Raw genomic sequence first — 21,587 nt, forward strand, 5'->3', positions numbered from 1 at the left:
ATTATGTCATCCAGGTAGACGAAAATGTTCATATAAATGTTCATAAAATGAAAACTACTGGGCCAACCTATGTAAAATTTTTATGAGACCAAATGGCATCTATTTCGCATCAAATAAAAGTATAAATAATTACGTTAATCGGATCATAAATCTCAGAGTAATGTAAGAGTATGTAAGGTGTACATACATAAATAAAAAAATACCGATCGAATTGATAACTTCCTCGTTTTTGAAGTCGGTTAAAAACTACCACCCATTCCAAAAAGAAGACCTCAGACCTGACGAATGGGCGCAATAAACTCAGCAGGCTTTTTTTTTCATAAAAAAATATGTTTACAAAGTAATATTGTACAATTAAACTTATTATTTAATAGCCTGAGCGCGGTCGCTCCAATCCCAATCTGTGTGATCATTAAGGAAGTCACTTATGTTATAGTAACCTTTACCACACAAACGTTTTTTAACAATTCTTTTGAATATCGTAGTACTTTTGCTTTGAACATTTCCTGGGATCTTGTTGTAAAAGCATATACATCGCCCCACAAAAGACTTACTAACTCGACTTAGCCGAGTAGTAGGCATAACAAGTTTGTGTTTGTTCCTCATGTTAACATTATGATTGCCACAGTTTCTAGAAAATTCCTCAATGTGCTTAAGAACCGGGACCGAATGGGACGGGGTAGTCACCTGTACACGTTGTAGAGAGCCAGCGCTCGGTCCATGTCGACGGAGGCTCGCAGACGCCGCCGCAGCGGGTCTGGCACCAGGTGCAGTTCCTCCGTGTCGGACGGGGACACACCGGGCACCCTGTAATGGTCCCCACCATAATCATTACTCAATATATTATACATAATACAAATAACATGATTTTGTATAATAATGTAAAAATGAATTGCTGTTCGTTAGTCTCGCTAAAACTCGAGAACGGCTGGACCGATTTGGCTGATTTTAGTCTTGAATTATTTGTGGAAGTCCAGAGAAGGTTTGAAAGGTGAATAAATAGGAAAATGCTGCTAAATTAAATAAAAACAAAAAATTTGTTTTTCCTTTGATGTGTGGATACATAATATCTATGAGAGAATTTATTGACGCACGGTTTGACAGTTCTGCTGTGAAACAATTTCATAACGATAGCAGGGTGCATAATTTACGAAGTAATTTTTGATGTTATTATAATTAAAACATTATTTTATTTATTATATACAGAACAACGTCTGTCGGGTCAGCTAGTATAGAATAAAATGTGTACATATATTATTTTTTTATTAGGTTTGCTCACAGGTTAACATCTTAGTTACAACCAGAATTAGCATTCATATTACAAATAGAGATGCAGACCCAATTACAGGCAAAGACAGCTTGCGTTTATAACAATATCGCTCGGTATTTGATACGGATCACGTATAAGTAAATAAAATATGGAAGACTAACAAGTATTTTGAAATTTTTGAATACAAATTACTTTTGAATTTAGTTAACGTAACACAAAAATATCTAAACTAGTAGCGTGACAGAGAGTATTATTGTGTCCGCGACACACCCTAGACAGCAAGTCGTTTTGACTCAAATTGGTACTGGTATTTATTACATAAAAGAGCCTATAATTAGCTCTGGGGACAACCAAGAATATCTGGGCTAGCAAGCAAGGACAATAAATCCTGAAGCCTCTTAGAATTATGAACAACAGGATTTGATCCAATACAACGGCGTTCCGCAAGAGATAAAAATTAGAAGTATTATAATCTCTCCGGATATGATTTAAGTGTTGACAATTTCTTTCCACAGACAGTACGAATAAACATGAAGCTTTATTAAACTTTTTCGATTCTGTTAATATGAATTTTCAAGTGGAGATTACATAAGCAACGCTGAAGTATAATGAAGTAAGAACCCGTTCAGATCCGGCTCGAAGGACCAACTAGATGTACAGCTTTGTAAGATAAAATGAAAGAATAAAATGAGTATAATAAAGTAAGAAACAGATTTATAGTTAGATTGATTGAAATATACGCGGGGATTCATAGATCACGCGCAGTGCTGATTGCAACTACTGAACTACAGCAATGTTTTAAGTTTTAAAGAAATATATGTGTTTCGCTGCGAGTCTCAATATAAAACTTAAACTATTCCGCCTGCTAATATCAAGCCGCGTTTCAAAAAAACACCCAAATGCTAAAATGCCATCTACCGATCATCGACGGGGAAGCTCGAGATCGAATTTTCAGAAACACACACTCACTTGGTAGCGGCGCGCTGCAGGAAGGCGGCCGAGAGCGCGTCCACGTCGCAGCAGAAGAACTCGTGCAAGCGAGCGTCGCACAGCCGCCGCTCCAGCTCCGGGCGCAGCGCCTGCGACACGCGGCGGGTTACTACGAGCACGGGGCGCGAGCGGCCGCATTCACCCACCCGGCATACGTACGTCGAGCTGGTGCGGCGAGTCCAGGCGCGCGGGTAGCGAGCCGCATACAGCCGGTACGAGGCCATCCGCCACGTCCGCCGTGAGCCGCGCCAGGAGCGCGTCCAGAACAGCCGCAGGCCGCAGGTGCGGGCAGTTGGCACAGTTGTAGGAGGCGTCGCGGTGCGTCCGCAGCCACGCCGTCTCATTGGCCGTGTGGTTCAGCACGACGTCACAGATCGCCATCATCTGACAAGTTACGGTCATCACTGTTTCAGAATTCAAGCCAAGAACAATACGCATTAAAATATTTACTATATTTCGAAAAGGCAAAACCTTAATTACACGATATTGTATAACGAAATAGTATAACAACTTCTTTTTTATATACATAGGCTGCACTAAAAGTATCGGGAATGGAATATTTCCACTGTTCCTGTCATATTTAAATCGTTTTAATTAATAACTCCTTGGTTTTAAAAATCGAATACCATTTATTTATTTAAAAAAAGATTCTCGGTCTTGTCACAAGGCCTTGTCAAACTTGTTTAGTCGTTGAGAAAATGGAATTGACTCGAGAAAATTCTAGAGCGATGATTTATTATGACTTTTGAAGTGGTTTAACACAAAAACAGTGTGTTGACCGGATGATATCTGCATTTGGTGATGAAGCCCCATCCAAAACCACAATTTATCGCTGATTTGCTGAATTTCAACGTGGACGTGTCAAGCTCAGTGATGATCCCCGTCAAGGTCGTCCAAAAACTGCAGTCACCAAAGAAAACGTTGATGTCGTGCGTAAGCTGATTTAGGAAGATACATACAATTCAGACAACTTTAGACATTGGCATCAGTCAAATACAAATAATCTTACATCAACAATTAGGTGTAAAAAAGTTGTTTTCCCGATGGATACCGCATTTGCTCTGTGAAGAGGAAAAAGCGGCTCGCGTTACTTGGTGCGTCAAAACTCTCGAAAGATTCCACGCAGGATCCTCAAATGCTGTATTCAACATCGTATCAGGTGTCGAATCCTGGATATACGCGTACGAACCCGAAACAAAAAACCAGTCACGAGTTTGGGTGTTCGAAAATGAGTTAAAGCCAACAAAAATTGTTCGTTCAGGGAGTGTTGCAAAAAAAATGGTGGCCACGTTTGTCTCCAAAACCGGCCATGTTGCGAATATTCCTCTTGAGGGACAAAGAACGGTTAATGCAGAATGGTATGCTAGCATTTGTTTGCCACAGGTCGTTTCTAAACTCCGTAAAGAGAACTGCAAGAGCCGCATCATCCTCCATCACGACAATGCGAGTTCTCACACCACGCACAGAACAAAAGAGTTTTTAGAGCATGAAAACATAGAATTATTAGACCATCCGCCGTACAGCCCAGACCTAAGCCGTAATGAGTTCTATACTTTCCCTAAAATAAAGAATAAATTGCGTGGTCAGAGATTTTCATCACCTGAAGAAGCTGTGGACGCCTACAAAACGGCCATTTTGGAGACCCCAACTTCCGAATGGAATGGTTGCTTCAATGATTGGTTCCATCGTATGGAAAAATGTGCCAAATTTCGCGGAGAATACTTCTAAAAGCAATAAATACATTTTAAAATAGTAATGTTGTGTCACTTCCTTGATTCCCGAAATTTTCAGTGCTATACGATATCATCTTGTGGCGATGTAATACAGGAATCGAGTCAAATATCTCTGAGGACCATTCCCATAATAGATGCGAAAGAAAACGCGTAATAAATGACAACTACCTGAATACTGCAATCATTGAGCAAGCTATTCTGATTAACTTTTGGGAAGCCTATAGCTAAAAATTCTGAGAGAAGTGCCTTTCTCAACAAAACTTATCGCTTTGGATCCTTTGTGCCTGTGCATGTACTGCTTTAGCTGATGCATAGAACCAGGAATTAAAGTGATGCAATGAGCAAAGTAAATAACCTGTGTTGCTGATTTGGACACTGTATCAGCGTCTCCGTTAGGAATAATACGGTTGGCGGCGGATGTCGGAAAATTACAAACCAGTGGGGTGGCAGCAAGTATATGTCTCGCCAGAATATGATGGGAGGGGAAGGAATGCCCTACTCTGGGTAGAGCTGCTACTCTCCAGTGATGATAGCTTTATCAGAACCCCTGTCATATTTGAGCGTGGGTTTGAGGGATCGGTGGTGGTTTACTATACAGCTTCTTATCGCTGGTTTATTGTTCGAGTGTATGAGCCCACTGACTAAAATTTAAAATTCACATTAATTTGTAATGCAAGCCACATTAAACACAATGGTGGTGCAATATAAGAGTATTCATGAGCTTGTTACTCCCGCCCTAAAGCTACCTCAAAGGCTTATAAACAAAATAATTTTGTGAACAGGGTATAATAAATAATATAAGGGAATATATTATTAGTTATTACTATAACATTTTATTACAAGGTCTCACAATATGAAATCATTATTATGATTGAGAAATTAGGTCAGATCGTAGTAGCTGAATTGTTCAAGTAAATATTTTCTAAGGCCCCTCACTATATTCACGACCTGGGACGATCTAATCCTTTTTTCTCCCATGGACTCGCCCAGGGAATGATCTTAAATAGTTAACAAACCTGCCATTCTTCGTGCATGGTGGTGATTAAATTTTGAACATCAGCGAAAGTAGCCTCTCTGCCCGTGACGGGGTCGTCGTACCGCGGATCCAGCTTCAGCTGGTCAGCGATGCTGTAGCTGGAATCCGACGCTCCCAGCACCTGCGACAAGACAATACGACTGCAAGTGTCAAGGTCAATAACAACAAGTCGCGGAAAGAGAGGACGCGAGCGGCACCTGGAGCGGCGTGAAGTGCAGCAGGTTGTAGCCAGTTCGGTGCGCCACTTCGAGCACGCTGCGCCACCGTGGTAGAGGTCCCAGGCACTTGGCGAGCACGGTCTGACACACCAGCGCGTCCAGAGGCGCGCCGGTGGGCAGCGACGGCGTCACCGCGAACCAACCCGAGCCTTGTCCGCCGTCAGCCGCGCGCGCGATCCTGCCAAACGATGTCAGTCACGTGACGACTCTCTCACAGCGGTACCGAGCGGTGCCAGCGGTACTTACGGTTCGTCGTACACGAAGTAGTAGTGGAAGGTGCCGGCGCGCGCGGCTACTAGCTCGGCGAACATCTCGGTGTCGGTGACGAGAGCCCCGTCACCCATCCCAGTGCCTCTCTCGCTCCACTCCAATGCGTAATATTGCTTATGTCCAAACTCCACGCTCCCACATTTTGGGTCATCTACCCCATGCAGAATTTTAATAATATTAATATTTCCTTTCTTTAGAAAGTATTATGGTTTTGACTCCCATTGTGAAAAAGATATCAGATATCATGGAGAACTAAGCTTCTAACACTACACGCCCTATCTTTACAAACTCTATCTACACCTTAGTAAAAATATGTAGCATGGCCATTTCGTTACATTCACATGGGCATAAAATGAAAAATTTGTCCACTGTTAATTACTTTTCTGTTTTACAATAGTTCTTGTTGGAATGGAACGGTCAAGCCATATATTTTGAATGAACTGTAGATTTTGTGAGGTAAGCCCTAAAGAGTTAGGGCGTGTAGAGTTAGAAGATAGGTGTAGAGGGAATTGAAGACGGAAATTTTCAAGATTGGTACTCATTATTATGGACTTTATTTAAAATTTTAAGTAACTGTTAACTAAAGTTTTTTTCATGGTACGGACCTCTTAAGGAGAAAACCATACCCTTATAGGGTATCACTTTATTCTCCGTCCATGAGAACGTAGCTTTGTAGTTAACATAAACATGACATTGTCTAAATTGTCTTCGTCGCGATGACCAAGTTAATCTATTTATTTAAGCCGATGGATTCCCCATACTTTAACCGACGACCAAAAACACCTTCGCATGGACTGGTGTCGCCAAATGTTAGATAAATTCAACTGCGGTGACTCAATTGCTGTATTTGACATCGTCACAGGTGATGAAAGCTATTGCTACGAACCCGAAACCAAAAGGCAATCAGCTCAGTGGATGTTTCCTTTCGAGGGTCGGCAGACTAATGTAAAGAAAGGAAGAAGTCAAGGAAAAAAGTTGTTTGCCTCATTCTTTGGTCGAAAAGGTCATTACGCGACAGTTGTGCTAGAAGATGGAAGGATAGTTACTGCAGACTGGTATGTCAATCGCTGTTTGCCTGTTGTCTTGGAAAAAATTCGACAGCAGCGCCCTCGAAGCAGGATCCTCCTTCACCAATACAATGCTTCAGCGCACTCTGCAAAACGTACTGTTGAATATTTGACTATGGCAGGTGTCGAGATAATGAGTCATCCGCCATAGCAACAGTCAAAATGTTTATTTCTTTAAATTAATGATATTAAATTTCTTAATGATCTTTAGGACCTAGGTTATAAATAGCGCGAATAGGTCTCTTTTGCAGCACAAAGATGGTAATACTATCGGCCGCACTGCCCCATAACAATATATCCTGAGCGGCACTGCATTGTAATGGGCGGACGTATCAATTACCATCAGCTGAACGTTCTGCTCGTCTCGTCCCTTATTTTCATAAAAAAAACTAACATTTAAACACTCACGTTTAAATGTTTATCAGCCAACAGTCATGTAACACTCACCCGCGTCTGGTTCCGCCACATAGTTGGTATAGAGGTACACCCTTCGCCCGAGCAAGCTGGGCCCCGGACAGAACCGAATGCGATCGCCTTTCTCGAACCTGAAATCATTCCAATCTTTTAGTTGCGAATAGGCCGCGAGTAGAAGCTTATAATGGGCAGTATAATAGTTTAAACACATGGACGGATTTGGCACGTCCACCGGGCGCCTCGCACAGCCAGTTGACAATCTCAGGGTTGCCGCGACACACGTATTCAAATGCAAATATTTATATTCAAAATAGGACATGATATCACTTATTGAAAGTCAAAAACTATTGCTTTAAAAACGAATGCTTACAAGCTTGAATATCTTAACAAAAAAGTAATATTATAATATTATTAATATGTTTGTTTATTATACGCATGTACGATATGCATGAATAATACGAGAAGTCATAAAAATGTTTCATATTTTAACTATCCCAAGGACTGCAATAGGTAAGTGAAAATTTGATAAGATTTATATTTGTGTGATTTTTTTTTTATATCTATATTTGGTTATTGGAAGAGATTACATCACGGTATGTTTTCACCATTTTATTATTATTGCAAGGTTTTACTTAGCTCTTGTTTGTCGGTTGGTTGGTAATTGGTATATAATCGTGTACGTATTTGTTTAAGTTCAAATATAGCAAGCAACGTTTATAACACTTCCCGCTATCTGATAGAGCTAAAATTAACATAACTTCTGTGGTAATGCTATAACATGATATTATTATACACTAGGATGCCGCAATCGCTCGTTGTACCGCTTCACTGCGGCGTATATTTGAGCGAAACGAGGTAAACTAAGTCTGTGTACAAAAACAAAACAAAATTAATCCAAACAATAAAAATAATCTTTTGTAATTTGGCGCCATATTTAAACATGGGGAATTAGCGCCTTATTTGGTCACATGATAAACTTGTGCTGATTTGCAAATTCAATAACTAGGAACCTGGCAGTCGAATCACTCTCGATTGATAGCAGTGTTACAGACACTTATTGTGATTGGATCAATCACATAATATCATATAGATAAATCAGCTCAATTGTAAAATAAATATAAATAGCGCGTGCTTATTTAGAATAATTTGTAAATCATGTTTGTTTTTAATTATAATAATTGAATCAAGTCGAAATTCAATATTCTGCCTGGACAATAACCTAGAAAATTTCAAAAGCAATGAGGTAATTTTTTTTTAAATCGATCTAGAAACTCTTTAACACAGAAATCAATTGGAGCGGTGGGTACCCCGCTCAGCTTCGCATCGCTTCGCTCAATAATCTGACGCTGCAACCAGGATTATCTCTACAATAGGGAACTCTTCAACGGTCACGAAAATTAGTATGTACGATAGGTTTTGATGTCTGATCACATTTTTACTACTGGTGCAGTGACGATTATCACCTTACGGGAGAACTCCTTAATAGTTTTTAATTTATAATTAGTTATAAATTAAATTTTGTTTTAAAAATAATAATATTTCGTGTTAATTCCGCCAATATTCACAAAAATCACTTCGACAAGTGATTAATGATTAGTTGACTCGCCAAAAGCTGGAACGAGACTTCTATTAATTTTCTTAATTTTTACGAACATGATCTTCAACATGAACTGCAGCTGCAGATAGGACTGTCTAGTCGCTCTGTCTTTAAATGAAATAAATATAAATTAAATATATATCTTTCAAATACCTCTAGAAGTCCAGACGGTAAGACATAATTTATATAAATAGATGATTATAATGTTAATGCGGACACCTTTATCTGTCACTTTTGTATGAAATCTTGTATCTAGAGTTATTTAATATCGATGGATGATAAAACCCGTTAAAAAAGTTAATAAAAAATTTTTTTGTTTCATTTCTCTTAACTTTTTGTGACAACCCTACAATTTTGACCGTTCGAAGCTTTGTCTCTGTACCGTTTATTTACTCATGTGGTATTAGTAGCGGACCGCGTTCAGATCACAGCCGATCATGTGTTAAAACTATAAAGCTTGTGGCGTATTGCATGTACCGGTAGAGCTGGTCGTCTCGGTGCTCGCCGTGCTCCAGGGTGAGCTCCCACAACTCGGGGTCGCGGCGCGTCATCCTCCCGCGGCTGCCGCTGCGTCTCTGTAACACGCGCAGTGTCGTGTGAGGAGCGGGTCGTCTGATGAAATACAACGGAACAGGAAACGTCACTTAATATTCTATATCCAGCAATAGAGCACCCAAATATTGATGACCGGCTGACACCACACCGCACGCTGCTGAACTGGGCGACAGGTGAGTGACTGGTGGCTTGTGGATACTGAGCGGCGACGCACGGTGCTCTCTGGGCCGGGGCGGGAAGGGAGATATTAGATACTCCGGCAGGATCATATTACACGCCATTGTGTCCACGACGCCATGCGCGACCACAGCCAGGCACCGTGCCCGCCGCCCTCTACAGTCACCGGTCACTTACCTTCAACTAGTATTTTATTTGTGCTAAATTATTCATTCGTAATGACCACGAACTAGAGATCACCTATCACTGCGAGAGAACATGTCGAATGATCTACGGCATCCGTCGCCCGTGCGCTGAAATAATACCAAACTGATTCCGAGAGCTTTGGCAGCGTTTAAGGGATTGGGTACACGATTTTATGCAAACAGACACCTGAAGACTTCCTTAGCTGCGGGAAGATATCAGAACATGGGACCATGATCTCTTTTGGAAGCCATCACACCATCTGCCCCCCAACCAAACTAGACCAGAATAGTTTATGTTTCTGATTAATTAAACTGCATTTCTGGAGGTCTACCTATTTCCATACCTATTATTCCTAAGAAGATTCTCATTTGCTGTCTCATTTAAATTTATAGTAAATTTAGAGATAGAACTTACTGAATTTACTTATATTTAAAAATACATGAAACTTACGTAAATAATACACATATATGTGGAAGTGTAATCATTTTAGCGCCGATGTCGTCACCTCATGACTAAAGCTATGTGGAAGACAGTGGCGGCTGGTTCGTAACGTGTTCATGTTAACAAAACAGAATTAGCCAAACAGTATTTTGTGCAAACTGTACATCAGGTATAAATCTCAGACACCGGCGGTCTGCGGTATCACATTGTCGTTTTCAGACAATAAAGGTAAATAGTAAATAATAATAATTAAAGACATTTATATCAGAGCAAGTTCATATTACAATATAGGTACAATAAGAAATAAAATACAAATAAGTAAAATTTAAACATAAGATAAAAAATATGAAAGAAAGGTGTATAATTAAAATAGTCAAAACTAAATAAAATTACACGCTAATGTTATTTTCGGTTCTCGCTGTGGTGCACGGACAATCAATGCCTGAAGGATTAAAGAAGATTTATCCAGGCAATCACCGATGCTTCGAAGGATACGATTCTGAATAAACGTAAGAAATTCGTTCACTATTACATTATTGTCCTTGAATATTAGACATCGTAGATTTAATTAGTGTTTCAGATATGCAAGCACACGACCGATTCCCATCGTGGCGCCGCGAGACTGAGAGTAAAAACAGTGCCCATAACATCAGACTTCGCTTTTTCCTTAGGAGATAGAGTGCCATTCTGTTTTGGGACAAGTATGGTATTGGTCTACTATATACACAAAGACTACAACCAAATTTTAAGATGTGAAAACTGTAGGTGCGCAAAACATTGAAGTGAAATGTGCAGGACATAAGACACTTGAGAAAAGCGTGAAATAGATTAAAATTATAACAATTAATTACTTTACTATTTACCAAAACAGATATAGCAACAGAAACAAGAAACTAGAGATCAAAAGTTGAGAAAACAATTTATAAAGACTAGCTGGCCAAGGATGGAGAAGAATAGCGAGACAAAGTCGATTAACGATCTTCTGAAGACGCAGTGACATCCGAACAGATACTCAAGTAAAACATTATGACACACAGCAATTAAGGATTATAAATACTTACACACCTCTGATTTCTTAAAATGTCTAGCTATACAACAAAACACCATGATTATTGAAGACAAGCTGTTGTTCTATTAGGAAATGTAACTGACGACGTAGCTGGTCCATAAACAAACAGAAATCAATCTTTGAAGTAAATAACCGTGACGTCTAGCTACAGCCGCAACTATGTTAACATCTCATTAACAGTAATGAACATTTATTTACATTTCTTGCATGTAGTATGCTTCTTCGAAAACTACGTTCAGCATACCACAAGCAATTCAATAAGAAATATCAAGAATTATTAAAAATATACATACAATTCTAAGCTGTAAGCACTTATTAAAAAGAACTAAATTCATATTATGAAGATTTGGTTGGATGTTGTGTCTTAGTGGTTTCATGAATGAATGATGAAAGAATATTGCTACACTTACAAATTCCAATTATACTCAATTTCGCTTTTACAAAGATTATAAATAATAATCGATAATTTTATTTTGATAAATCATTTTTAATTTTATGTAGAACATCTGTCATTGTATCAACAACTATATCGTGGTTCGCAGTGAACGCATATTAAACATGTAAGCATTTTTGTCGCTTTAAAATAGCGCAAATAAAACTATCCCATAGTGGGCAGGGCTTTTTTTCCTTTATTGATTTAGGAGCTTTTTATACGTATGTACATGTCAGCCCCCTTATAATCTAAGAACATTAAATAGACAAAAGAAAAACAAAATTCTTAACTTAACAAACTAAAAAAAAAGTAAATAAAAGGAAAAGCAAGTTATATCTATAGTGTTCAACAAATATGAGGGCAACAAAGATGCAGGGTGGGCAAGTATATTTACAAACATGCCCGTATTAAATCTGTTCAAACCCATAAGTCTTACAATTTTGTCTCTACTAGACTGAAATCGGACACATTCCTTTAACAAGTGCTCAACATACTCAATTGTTCCACATGACTCACATAGAGGTGACTCCGCAATTTTCATCAAAAATTTAAACTTATTCAAAGGCATGTGTCCGGATCTCAGTCTGTGAGCAATTACAATCAACCTCCTTTAATCTTTACATTAATAAACCACGGTACATGAGGAGGCTGAGACTGCAAAGTTCTATACCAATGGGCAGGGCTTACAAACTGTACCAGCTCGCAAATCAGTTCAGTAAGGCGAGTGAGTACGATCGTATGGCGCAGAAATTATACGGATCGTCGTCCCAAGGGGAAATTAACCACTTTTCACGTTTAGATATACCAATTACTTAAAAATACAATAAAATATATTTTCATTTGAGCGATGGCATTACGCATACTGTAGTAGCACATTATACTAACTTTTTATTATGGAACTAAAATATTTCTTTAGTTACAAATAGATTGGTTTTTAATTTTTTAAGTTTGTGAGATCGTATTCTGCTGTAGCTTTTGGTTTTTCAGTTATATTCACTTTTTTTACTCTTTTCTGCTCTTTCTATATAAAAAAAAAAAATTACGTACTTTTCTTATTTCACGTTATTTTTAATTAAGATTCCCACAAGATTGGAGTTGCACAGATTATAGATAAAAGCTGTTCAATTAGAGACAAGAACATGATTGGAAACCTAACAAAACATTATTTTTTACCTTATGTTTTGAGTACTATCATTTATTTATTTTTTATTTATTACATAATTATTGTATTTAATAATGGAAGCACTTGTGGCTGTTATCGCGACGGCCGGCTTATTGAAGGTAGCTACTGAAAATCAGTGTTGGGTGATACCCAACTAATATGCTGAGTAGCAAACCTTTTTGGGACATAACACTGCAAACACCACCTTATTATGTTGATATAGAATAAGCCTTACTTTAGTTTTTTAATGTATGTTAGTTTTACTTAGATTAGGCATATTATAGTAATTTTTAAGATAAGTTTTTTCATATTATTTGTTATTATATTTTGTAAATGTTCACGTGTATTTGTAGTGTTTGTTCCAAATAAAGATATACTTACTTACTTACATCTGAAATTTGTTCACTTCAATTTAAAAATGAAGAATTCTATTCATCCAATAATAAATTCACCGTGCTTTCTAAAAGCGCTGTACCAATTTGTACCGGAAGTATTTATTTGGTTGATGACTCTAGGGTTTTGTTCAATGATATAATTAATTCCTTAAAAAACACACAGCATTCAAGGGTTTTGTAAGCACTCGTATGCATTGTAAGAAGATACTCCATAATTTCACCACATGCCAAAATTACTTTTAAATTTTTGCAGAAAATAAATTAAGTACCTACTCGTAACTCGTGTCGTGTGAATAAAGTGCATACAAATCTTTTTAGGTAGATTTAGATAGTTTTAAAGGAAGAGTACGACAAACGAGCGTACGGATCGAATGATGTTACGTGACTATCGCCGCTCACATTCTCCTGTAGCACCAGAGGAATCACAGAAGCATTGCGGGCTATTAAGAAAAGTGCTAAAAATTATTACTTATATAATGTATAGTTCAAAAATCCATTTTTTTGTTAAAACATAAAACTTGAAATAAAAATAAGGAACCGAAATATAAACTATCTATACGAAATATCTCTCAAGTACCACTATACCACCACAATACCAAACTGCACATATAAGTCCGTCAACTTAGCTCGGGACTTGGCTCGAATGACAGGAAGTACAGTTAGCAAGAAAAACTCATCAAAAGAGAATTAAATCAAGTAGACCGGTAAAAAATAGATTTGAACCTTGCACTTAATTTTCGATATAAGTTTTTTTTCTAAGGCTAAACTTACTGAGCACAATATGCTGCCAGTTCCAAGTTTTTGGCCAATATCTCGGAAACTATGCACTTTAAGGCAAAAGTTATGGAAACCATTATTGTAGGAAATAAAATTTCGGATCTTTTATTTCCTGTAAACTTTTTGTAAAACTTACTGTTTACGATTTATGGCCTATTTAACGGTATTTTCTACCTCGGCCGATAACTTTTAAAATATAGGACTGAATATCAAATGCTTCTATCCATTTTAATAGATCAGTTTATTCTCTACAGCTTTTGTTTAAAACTTTTATTCTTATGTCCATACTTTTTGAGTTATAGCAAGTTTAATGTTGGACCACTAATGGAGTTAGGTCAAAAATTTCGAGGGACACATATATTATGTTACAAATGCAACACATTTAAAAAAAATCTATTGATAACGTCCTTAAAAATTAATAGTTCATTTCCTTACAAGCAAAAATAGTAACAATTTTTTATATATTTCTATTATCTTATTTCTATATTTTATTTCATTATATTCTGTACTAAGAGCTAAATAATAGGATGTCTTGAAAAAGACACCCACTCAGCATTTTTCGAATTGAAATTAGGATCACCCCAATTCCAACACAAATTTTCAGTAAGTACCTACCAAGTCGGCCTATTGATAGCAGCCATAGACAACACATTTCCTTTTGTAGGTATTAAAAGTGACCATCTCAAAATTTTTTTTATGGAAAAGGAGGACAAACGAGCGTGTCACCTGGTGTTAAGTGATCACCGCCGCCCACTTTCTGTTGCAACACCAGAGGAATCACAGGAGCGTAGCCGGCCTTTAAGGAAGGTGTACGCGCTTTTTTTGAAGGTACCCATGTCATAGCGTCCCGGAAACACCGCACAAAGAATTCCACAGCTTTGTAGTACTAGAAGAAAGCTCCTTGAAAACCGCACTGTGGAGGACCGCCTTACATCCAGATGGTGGGGATGATATCCTAAATTGTGGCGTGTCGTGCGAAGGTGGAATTCAGCGGCAGGAATCAGGTGAAACAGCTCTTCGGAACACTCCCCATCATAAATGCGGTAGACGTCACACAATGTGTGAGTGCCGGAATAAACGCGTTAGCACCGGCGTCAACTCAGGGGCACACGTTCAAAGCACGATTGGAGAAATGCCATCCTTCCCGCTCGACTTCCTGACGTCCAACGAAAACAGAACTCGCCTAACAGTTTTCTGTCTGAACTGTACTTCAGGCATAGAGCTCTGAAACCGCGGTGGTCGGCGGTGTTTGTCCGTTGTCATCAAGAGTCGAGTTGGAGGCAAAAAGAGCGCAAAGGAGATCGGCTTTATCATTTGCCGTTTGGGCCAGGGTGTCATTCTTCATGTGCAACGGCGGCAGGGACGGCTGATTGAAGTTACCAAGAGCAGCTTTCGACAACGACCAGAACTTGCGTGTACCGGTCAGGTAACTGGAAAGTTGCTCGGCGATTTTGATGACGTGCTTCGATTTCTTACGGGCGATTTGCCGCATAAAAAATCTGGAGCTTCGCACTTCGGATCCTTTGAGCCCAGCGCCGCAACCCAAGTTCTATACGCCTGTTTTTTGCAGTCAGATGCTGCTTTAACTGACGCATCGAACCAGGGGGCCTACTCTTAAAATCGATATTCGATAAATCGTGGCATTGGTCGTGTCGAATCCTACTCTTAGTTACATCGTATTCAATGTTGAAACGATGATTGAACGAACGAAACATTTTTCGATATTATCGGTACTAACCCTACTCTTAGTTGAAAATGTCAGAGACGAATATTCGAATTTGACAAATAATCAAACGTTATTTTCCGATAATCTCAACGACACCTTCTAGGCTGTCGTTGCAATTATCGTTTCAAGTTGTATAGATACATTTGCCATACAATATACACACTTAATAAATATTATTAAAATAATTATATGTGATTTACTATTTAACAAGATTTATTTACTACCAAGTCATATAAGTCATTTTGTTGATCGTTTATGCTTAAAAATAATGCAAATGGCCGCCTGAGAAATACGAAGTCGACGAGAAGGGTTGAGTTACTTTTTTTTACATTTTATTATCCGCAAGTTTTGTATTATTTATTCAATTTTAAATGGTCATATTAAATTCATTACATATTTTTTTAATATTTACATTATGTGTAAATGATACCAAATTAGTGGTACAGTCTGGCATGGTCCTTAGCGTCTAAACTATGTTTTGACTTTTGACACTTAACAGCGACATTGTGACTGAGTACCTCAAGGACGACGAAGATATTGAACGGGAGAGACGTGCTTTGTCTGTTAGGTGTAATATGCTGTCGCGTCGCTTTGCTAAGTGTACTGACCCAGTGAAGGTGACGCTGTTTAGAGCTTACTGTCTAAGCTTCTATACATGCCAACTTTGGACGAAGTACACCAGGCGTGCCATCAACAACATCAGGATGATATACAATGATGCGTATCGTATCCTGATGAAGTTGCCTCGGTACTGTAGCGCGTCGGCCATGTTCGCCGAGGCCAGAGTACCGGATTTCTTTGCGATCATGAGATCGCGTATCGCAACATCCTGGAGCCGTTTGCGAGAATCCAAGAATGAGATCCTGAGCACGCTGGCCGGGTGTATTGATTGCTCAATTAACAAGCATTGGCGTTCAGTGCACCAGGAGGCTAATAGGAAATAAATAGACCTGAATACAGAATTGTATTTTAATTTATTTAATTTTAAATTTAATTGTATTATATAATTTTACTTTATACATATATTATTGTAATTTTAACTGGGTGCAACCTTTTAATAAAGATATTATTATTATTATTATAGTACAGATAATGTTTAGGTTTGAACTTATTTCATTCACGCTAACATCGTAAAAAAATCAAAATATAAGTCTATGGTAACGATAAGGAATTCGAACATTTGTTAGAGTAGGATAGTTGCGATATATTCGGAGTATTATCGTATCGTTCCGAACGTATCGTTGTCGATTTTGCGAGTAGACCTCCAGGACTGTGATCTGCCACCGATCGGTACTACAGAGTATGGTATAAAAATATCCATTGCCTGTAGTATCATATCGGCTACTGCAACGGCGCAGGCACTAGGAACACCGAAGGGTAACAAACCTTGCCCTAAGGGTAGGATGCAAAAAAGGAACGCATCCTATCCCAATCTGCTGACTTGTAGTACCAAACGCGGCGGGCCGCTGGTGGTCTGCGACGTTGGCGTCGGATAGGCACTACACTCCTGACCAGGTAATGGTCGGACATTCCGAGAGGAGCATCGACCGCAGAGTAGAAGATCTAATAAGGACGGCATGTGGCTATCCACATCCGGGAGCCGCGTTGGCGACTTAACCAATTGGGACAGACCATACGCCAATACAAAATTATGCACAGATCGCTCTGCGTAGTCTGTGGTATGTCCGTTGAAATCACCCAAGACTACGATTTCAGCAGAGGGGATCTGTGCAAGCAAGTCGTCAATTGCCGCTTGAACGCAGCCCATGAGATGATCGGTTTCTGCGTTACCACTATGGGACTGTAGACACACGCATAGCTGCGGATGCTAGGCCTCCGGTCCTCGACACTAACCTATGCGAAATATAGCGGCACTAGGCCGCTACTTCACGCCGGTATTCTGTGCGAGTGTGGTAATTAACCCGGTTAGTCTGACAATAGTAGAAAAAGAGAAGAAACCAAAAAGTTTGAATTCTACTGTGAGTTTTAAAAGATTATTTTTATTTATTTTTTTGTAATAACATATTTTGATTTTTAATTAATTTTATTTTCTGATAATTATTTTTTTCTATGCCTCTGAACCCTTTTGATTCTCTAATAGAAAAGATTCAGTTTGTTTTAAATAAAGAACAAACTTTTTCATGTAATAATTAGTAGTAATATTGAAATTATTGATAATAATAATACATCAACATCATAATTTAATATGCACATAAGTAGGTACTGTCCCTCGAGCAGAGAATTTTTAATAATTGACATTGAGTGATATAATTATTTAAAAATTCAACTAAATTAAAAAAAAAGGATTTTAAGAGGTATTTATATCTGCAGATATTAGTAGGTGCTTGCTCAAATTTATTTCTTACTCAATTATAATTTGTAGCTTTCGAATGAAGTTAGGCACTTCTGATGATTTACAATGATGATGATCAGTGTAGACTTGTGTAGTTCATGTACTTGTACTACTAGGAATTAATTTCTCACACAGTATGAGAATGAACTATTCCTTCAGCTTATAGGACTTTGTTTATCTAGTACAGTACCGACATCCAACTCTGCTCAGACTGACTGAGACTAATGCAATGGTGAATTTGATAAATGAATCAGAGATGCGAAGCAGCTTAGGAAATAGGGAGTGAGTGTGATAACTATAGCTTCCGCAGTTTTCTCACATAGTTCTATCAATCAAGGCTTGGACTTTATAGTTACAGAAATACTGGCTATTTTAGTTTAATGTTGGGCAGTCGCCATTGTTTTATTTCTAGGAATTTTTGTCAACATATTATTAGTACTTAGTAGGTATTTTTTTATTAGTTATATTACAAGATTAGTATGTATAGCACTTATATACTTGATATATATCTATGTGTAATAATAATATAATGAGACTTCTAAGCCTGTGAAGTATGAAACAAAGTCAAATATAAATCGCAAAACTTTATTGCATCTATCAATATACATTGATTGTACTAGATCGGAGCGCCCTTTTCGATGTCTGCGCAAGAACAAGTTTAGACCTGTGATTAACTCAGAAAGATAATACCTGTAATATTTAAAATAAAAAATACTAGGTGCTAAAAGTCACACCAAAATTTATAATATTATATTATTTGTATTTAACCCGTATAATTTTTTTAAATAATATGGACACTTAACGTTCGTAAAACCGGTGGTGTGAATAATTAAAATACATATTTATAAACAGACATATTTTTTGGTCTAATCATAAATTAATATTTTAAAACTTAAAACAGTTAAAATCTAAAGGTACCTACATAAACACAGTAAAATTTGTAGAACTCACAGTTTTCGGTTGCAATATTCGGTTAAGACTTCGAGAATTATTATCAAACACACCAGTTAATATTTATACATTATTATTGAAACATGAAAGATAAATAAATTTTCCTGAAATATCTATCTATTGAATTACTGACTAGTGTACTATCACCATTCATCGTCATAAAGTTTATTATTATTTGACAGCAACTTTGAACTTTCTCCTTGAGATGACCTTCAAGTTTTTTTTTTTTTAATTAATTGTTTTGCGGCTTCGAGCTCTTTGAGTATCAAGTTCCAAAACTAATTATAGGGTTCCAAGTTTACCTTTACTACCATTACCATTACTTTTGTTTTTGTAGGTAAGTACTGAGTTCTATCACAAAATTCATTAAATTGAGAATCCAGAGTCGTGGGTTCGAGTCCCGCATCGTTCATAAAATTTTGTTGTCAAATTTTATTTGTGTATTAATCCTAGAAGGGGTTATCACTTTACAAAAAATTACAAATTGTTTATCATTATATTCGGAATCAGTGTCCTCCCAACGCGCGCCTGCAACTCAAGCACATCTCACCTATAACTATGTATGTAATTACAAACCTACCTTGGCTGACATCGAATCCAAAAACAACAATTATCCTAACAAGAATTAGATTAATTAATTAGATTGTATAAAAATACGCAATTATTTTTATACTTTTTAGTGCACATTATATCTGTTGTTTTGGAATAGTATTTTTGAAGTGGGTTTTTTTTTGTTTAAATTTTATTTATATTTTTCTATTACTTATCCGCGCTCTGAATTCTTGAAAGTAGCCCAATTAGCGCGCGCTTGTACGTGCGCGCGGCTCGTTATCTATGCGTATTATTTTACGTGTAGCACAAGAATGCTTATAGTTACGGTGATTTCAGTGAATTTATCTGAAAGCTAGTGAAACAATGTATTATAATAAGTGCAAATTATTTGATTTGTAGCTTTATTATATTTTACACAGACCTTTCTTTTGACAAAAGTTGAAAAACAGTTATATTTTGGAATAAACGAGGATTTTCAAGGAAAACAATTATTTTTGTTTATATGTGTTTAAGGTTTTATAATCCAATATATTTGTTATTTCCTTTCACCAAACTGAAATTTACATGCTTCTTAGTAACAGTATCTAGACTTTATATTTATATACTGAACGATAGGGAATTTAATCTACTTTTTATTGAATATAATATATAACTTTGGTTAATTTATCAAACCAAATAACATATGATGCAAAATATTGAGTAAGGTAGGAATATCACGACATAAATTTGAAGATTTTTATTTTTTAAATTATGACAAGATTATCTAAGTTTTCTGTTCAGCACAAACCTACAATAAAACAGAACTGAAATAAGCTTTTCAGTAATGTATAATACATGTACATCACAGAACAAAGAGTTATAAAAAAAAATGTTGACAGAAACCGTGCGAGTGAAGAAGTGCGAAAGTGCGAGATTGCTTGTGTATGATATAAAATATAATTTGGAAAAAATAACAACTGAACTACATTGTACGATAATTTTCCAAGTAAAGTTAACATATTTCAACATATTCCAAACTAAATGTACAGAAAAAAACAGACAAAGGAAACGATGCTTCTAAGTCGTTATTCGATTTGAATGGGCCCTATTTCAAGCCTAATTTATATCAACAAACCCATACTATTATAATTATATAATATGATGTCTTATATAATAAAATTTTGTTATAACAATAGCAACTTACCGAATATTGGGTATAAATACAAAAACAATAAAAAACTCAACGCACGAACGGAAAAAACTACTCTATACGTACGGCAAGTACTGTTACGTTCCCGCGCAATTTTTTGTAAACTTTTGTATAGTGAACACTATACAAAAGTTTACAAAAATCGAATCTACCTATTCAAAACTATACCTACATTATTCGTCTTTATTCTATTATAAGTTCAAAGCGAAATAACACTTCGTAACAACGCATTAAAACCAGAGTTCGATTGCGTGGTATCGTAATTCAAGTGCTTCATTATGACTCCAGTGAGTCATAAATAATGCGAATTTAAAAATGATGCATATTGACTTACTCGGTAAATAACAGAATGAATTAGATTGTATAAAAAATATTATATTTTCCGTGAGTGCGCTGAGAACAATCAAAATTGTTTTTGGATTTACACTCAATATTCGGTAAGTTGCTATTGTTATAACACAAATTTATTATGACATCATATTATATAATTATAATCTTAGAATAATAACGCTTAGAACGTAAGAAGGCCCAAGCGAAATGATTAATGAAGCAGTTTCAATGTGGTTTTTTATGACCACATACGTTTCCGCCGCGTCAGTGTCATTCTGTCAACTTCCAGGACAATCAGTGCGGGAAATTTAATTGAAAAATTACTAACTGTGTAGTGAAAGGGTGTCACAAAGGGTCTTATAATAAAAATTATGATACGAAAATCACATTTCACATCTAAATACTATTTCACAACTTTTAATTTAAGTTAATACATTCGTCAAAACAGCAAAATATTTTGTAAATAAAACAGACGTCATTAAAAAAATATGTTGCCAAACTTAAACTAAGCGCTTTGAATAGTCACTATAAATATTTCTTTTAAATTACAGAATTTACCATATCATGTTTGGAAAAAGTTGAGCTCGTGAGAACATTAATGGCCACTGCTTTTAACCGACTCCAAGGAGGAGGTGAAGTGGAAATTCTTTATCAACTTATGAGAGAAATTTTATAGCAAATCTTCATGGCCGCCGT

General features: G+C 37.0%; 1 protein-coding gene across 2 annotated transcripts in view; it reads right to left on the minus strand.

Moving 5' to 3' along the window:
• LOC126967758 (glycogen debranching enzyme) overlaps positions 1–18,992 on the minus strand; it is a 50,669-nt gene extending 31,677 nt beyond the window's left edge. Inside the window, exons 1-9 of one of the 2 annotated variants that reach the window (XM_050812436.1) lie at positions 18,821–18,992; positions 9,073–9,170; positions 7,032–7,129; positions 5,494–5,668; positions 5,227–5,425; positions 5,010–5,150; positions 2,420–2,644; positions 2,240–2,349; positions 688–807 (exon numbers count right to left, since the gene is read on the minus strand). In XM_050812436.1, the coding sequence (XP_050668393.1) occupies positions 688–807; positions 2,240–2,349; positions 2,420–2,644; positions 5,010–5,150; positions 5,227–5,425; positions 5,494–5,668; positions 7,032–7,129; positions 9,073–9,146 (1,142 nt within the window). In that variant the 5' untranslated portion in view covers positions 9,147–9,170; positions 18,821–18,992. Of the gene's footprint in view, positions 1–687; positions 808–2,239; positions 2,350–2,419; positions 2,645–5,009; positions 5,151–5,226; positions 5,426–5,493; positions 5,669–7,031; positions 7,130–9,072; positions 9,171–18,787 lie in introns of both variants that reach the window. The other variant, XM_050812445.1, reaches the window with a different exon arrangement.
• Positions 18,993–21,587: the final 2,595 nt, after the last annotated feature.

Source organism: Leptidea sinapis, chromosome 1, assembly GCF_905404315.1.
Source record: "Leptidea sinapis chromosome 1, ilLepSina1.1, whole genome shotgun sequence".
Taxonomy (NCBI): domain Eukaryota; kingdom Metazoa; phylum Arthropoda; class Insecta; order Lepidoptera; family Pieridae; genus Leptidea; species Leptidea sinapis.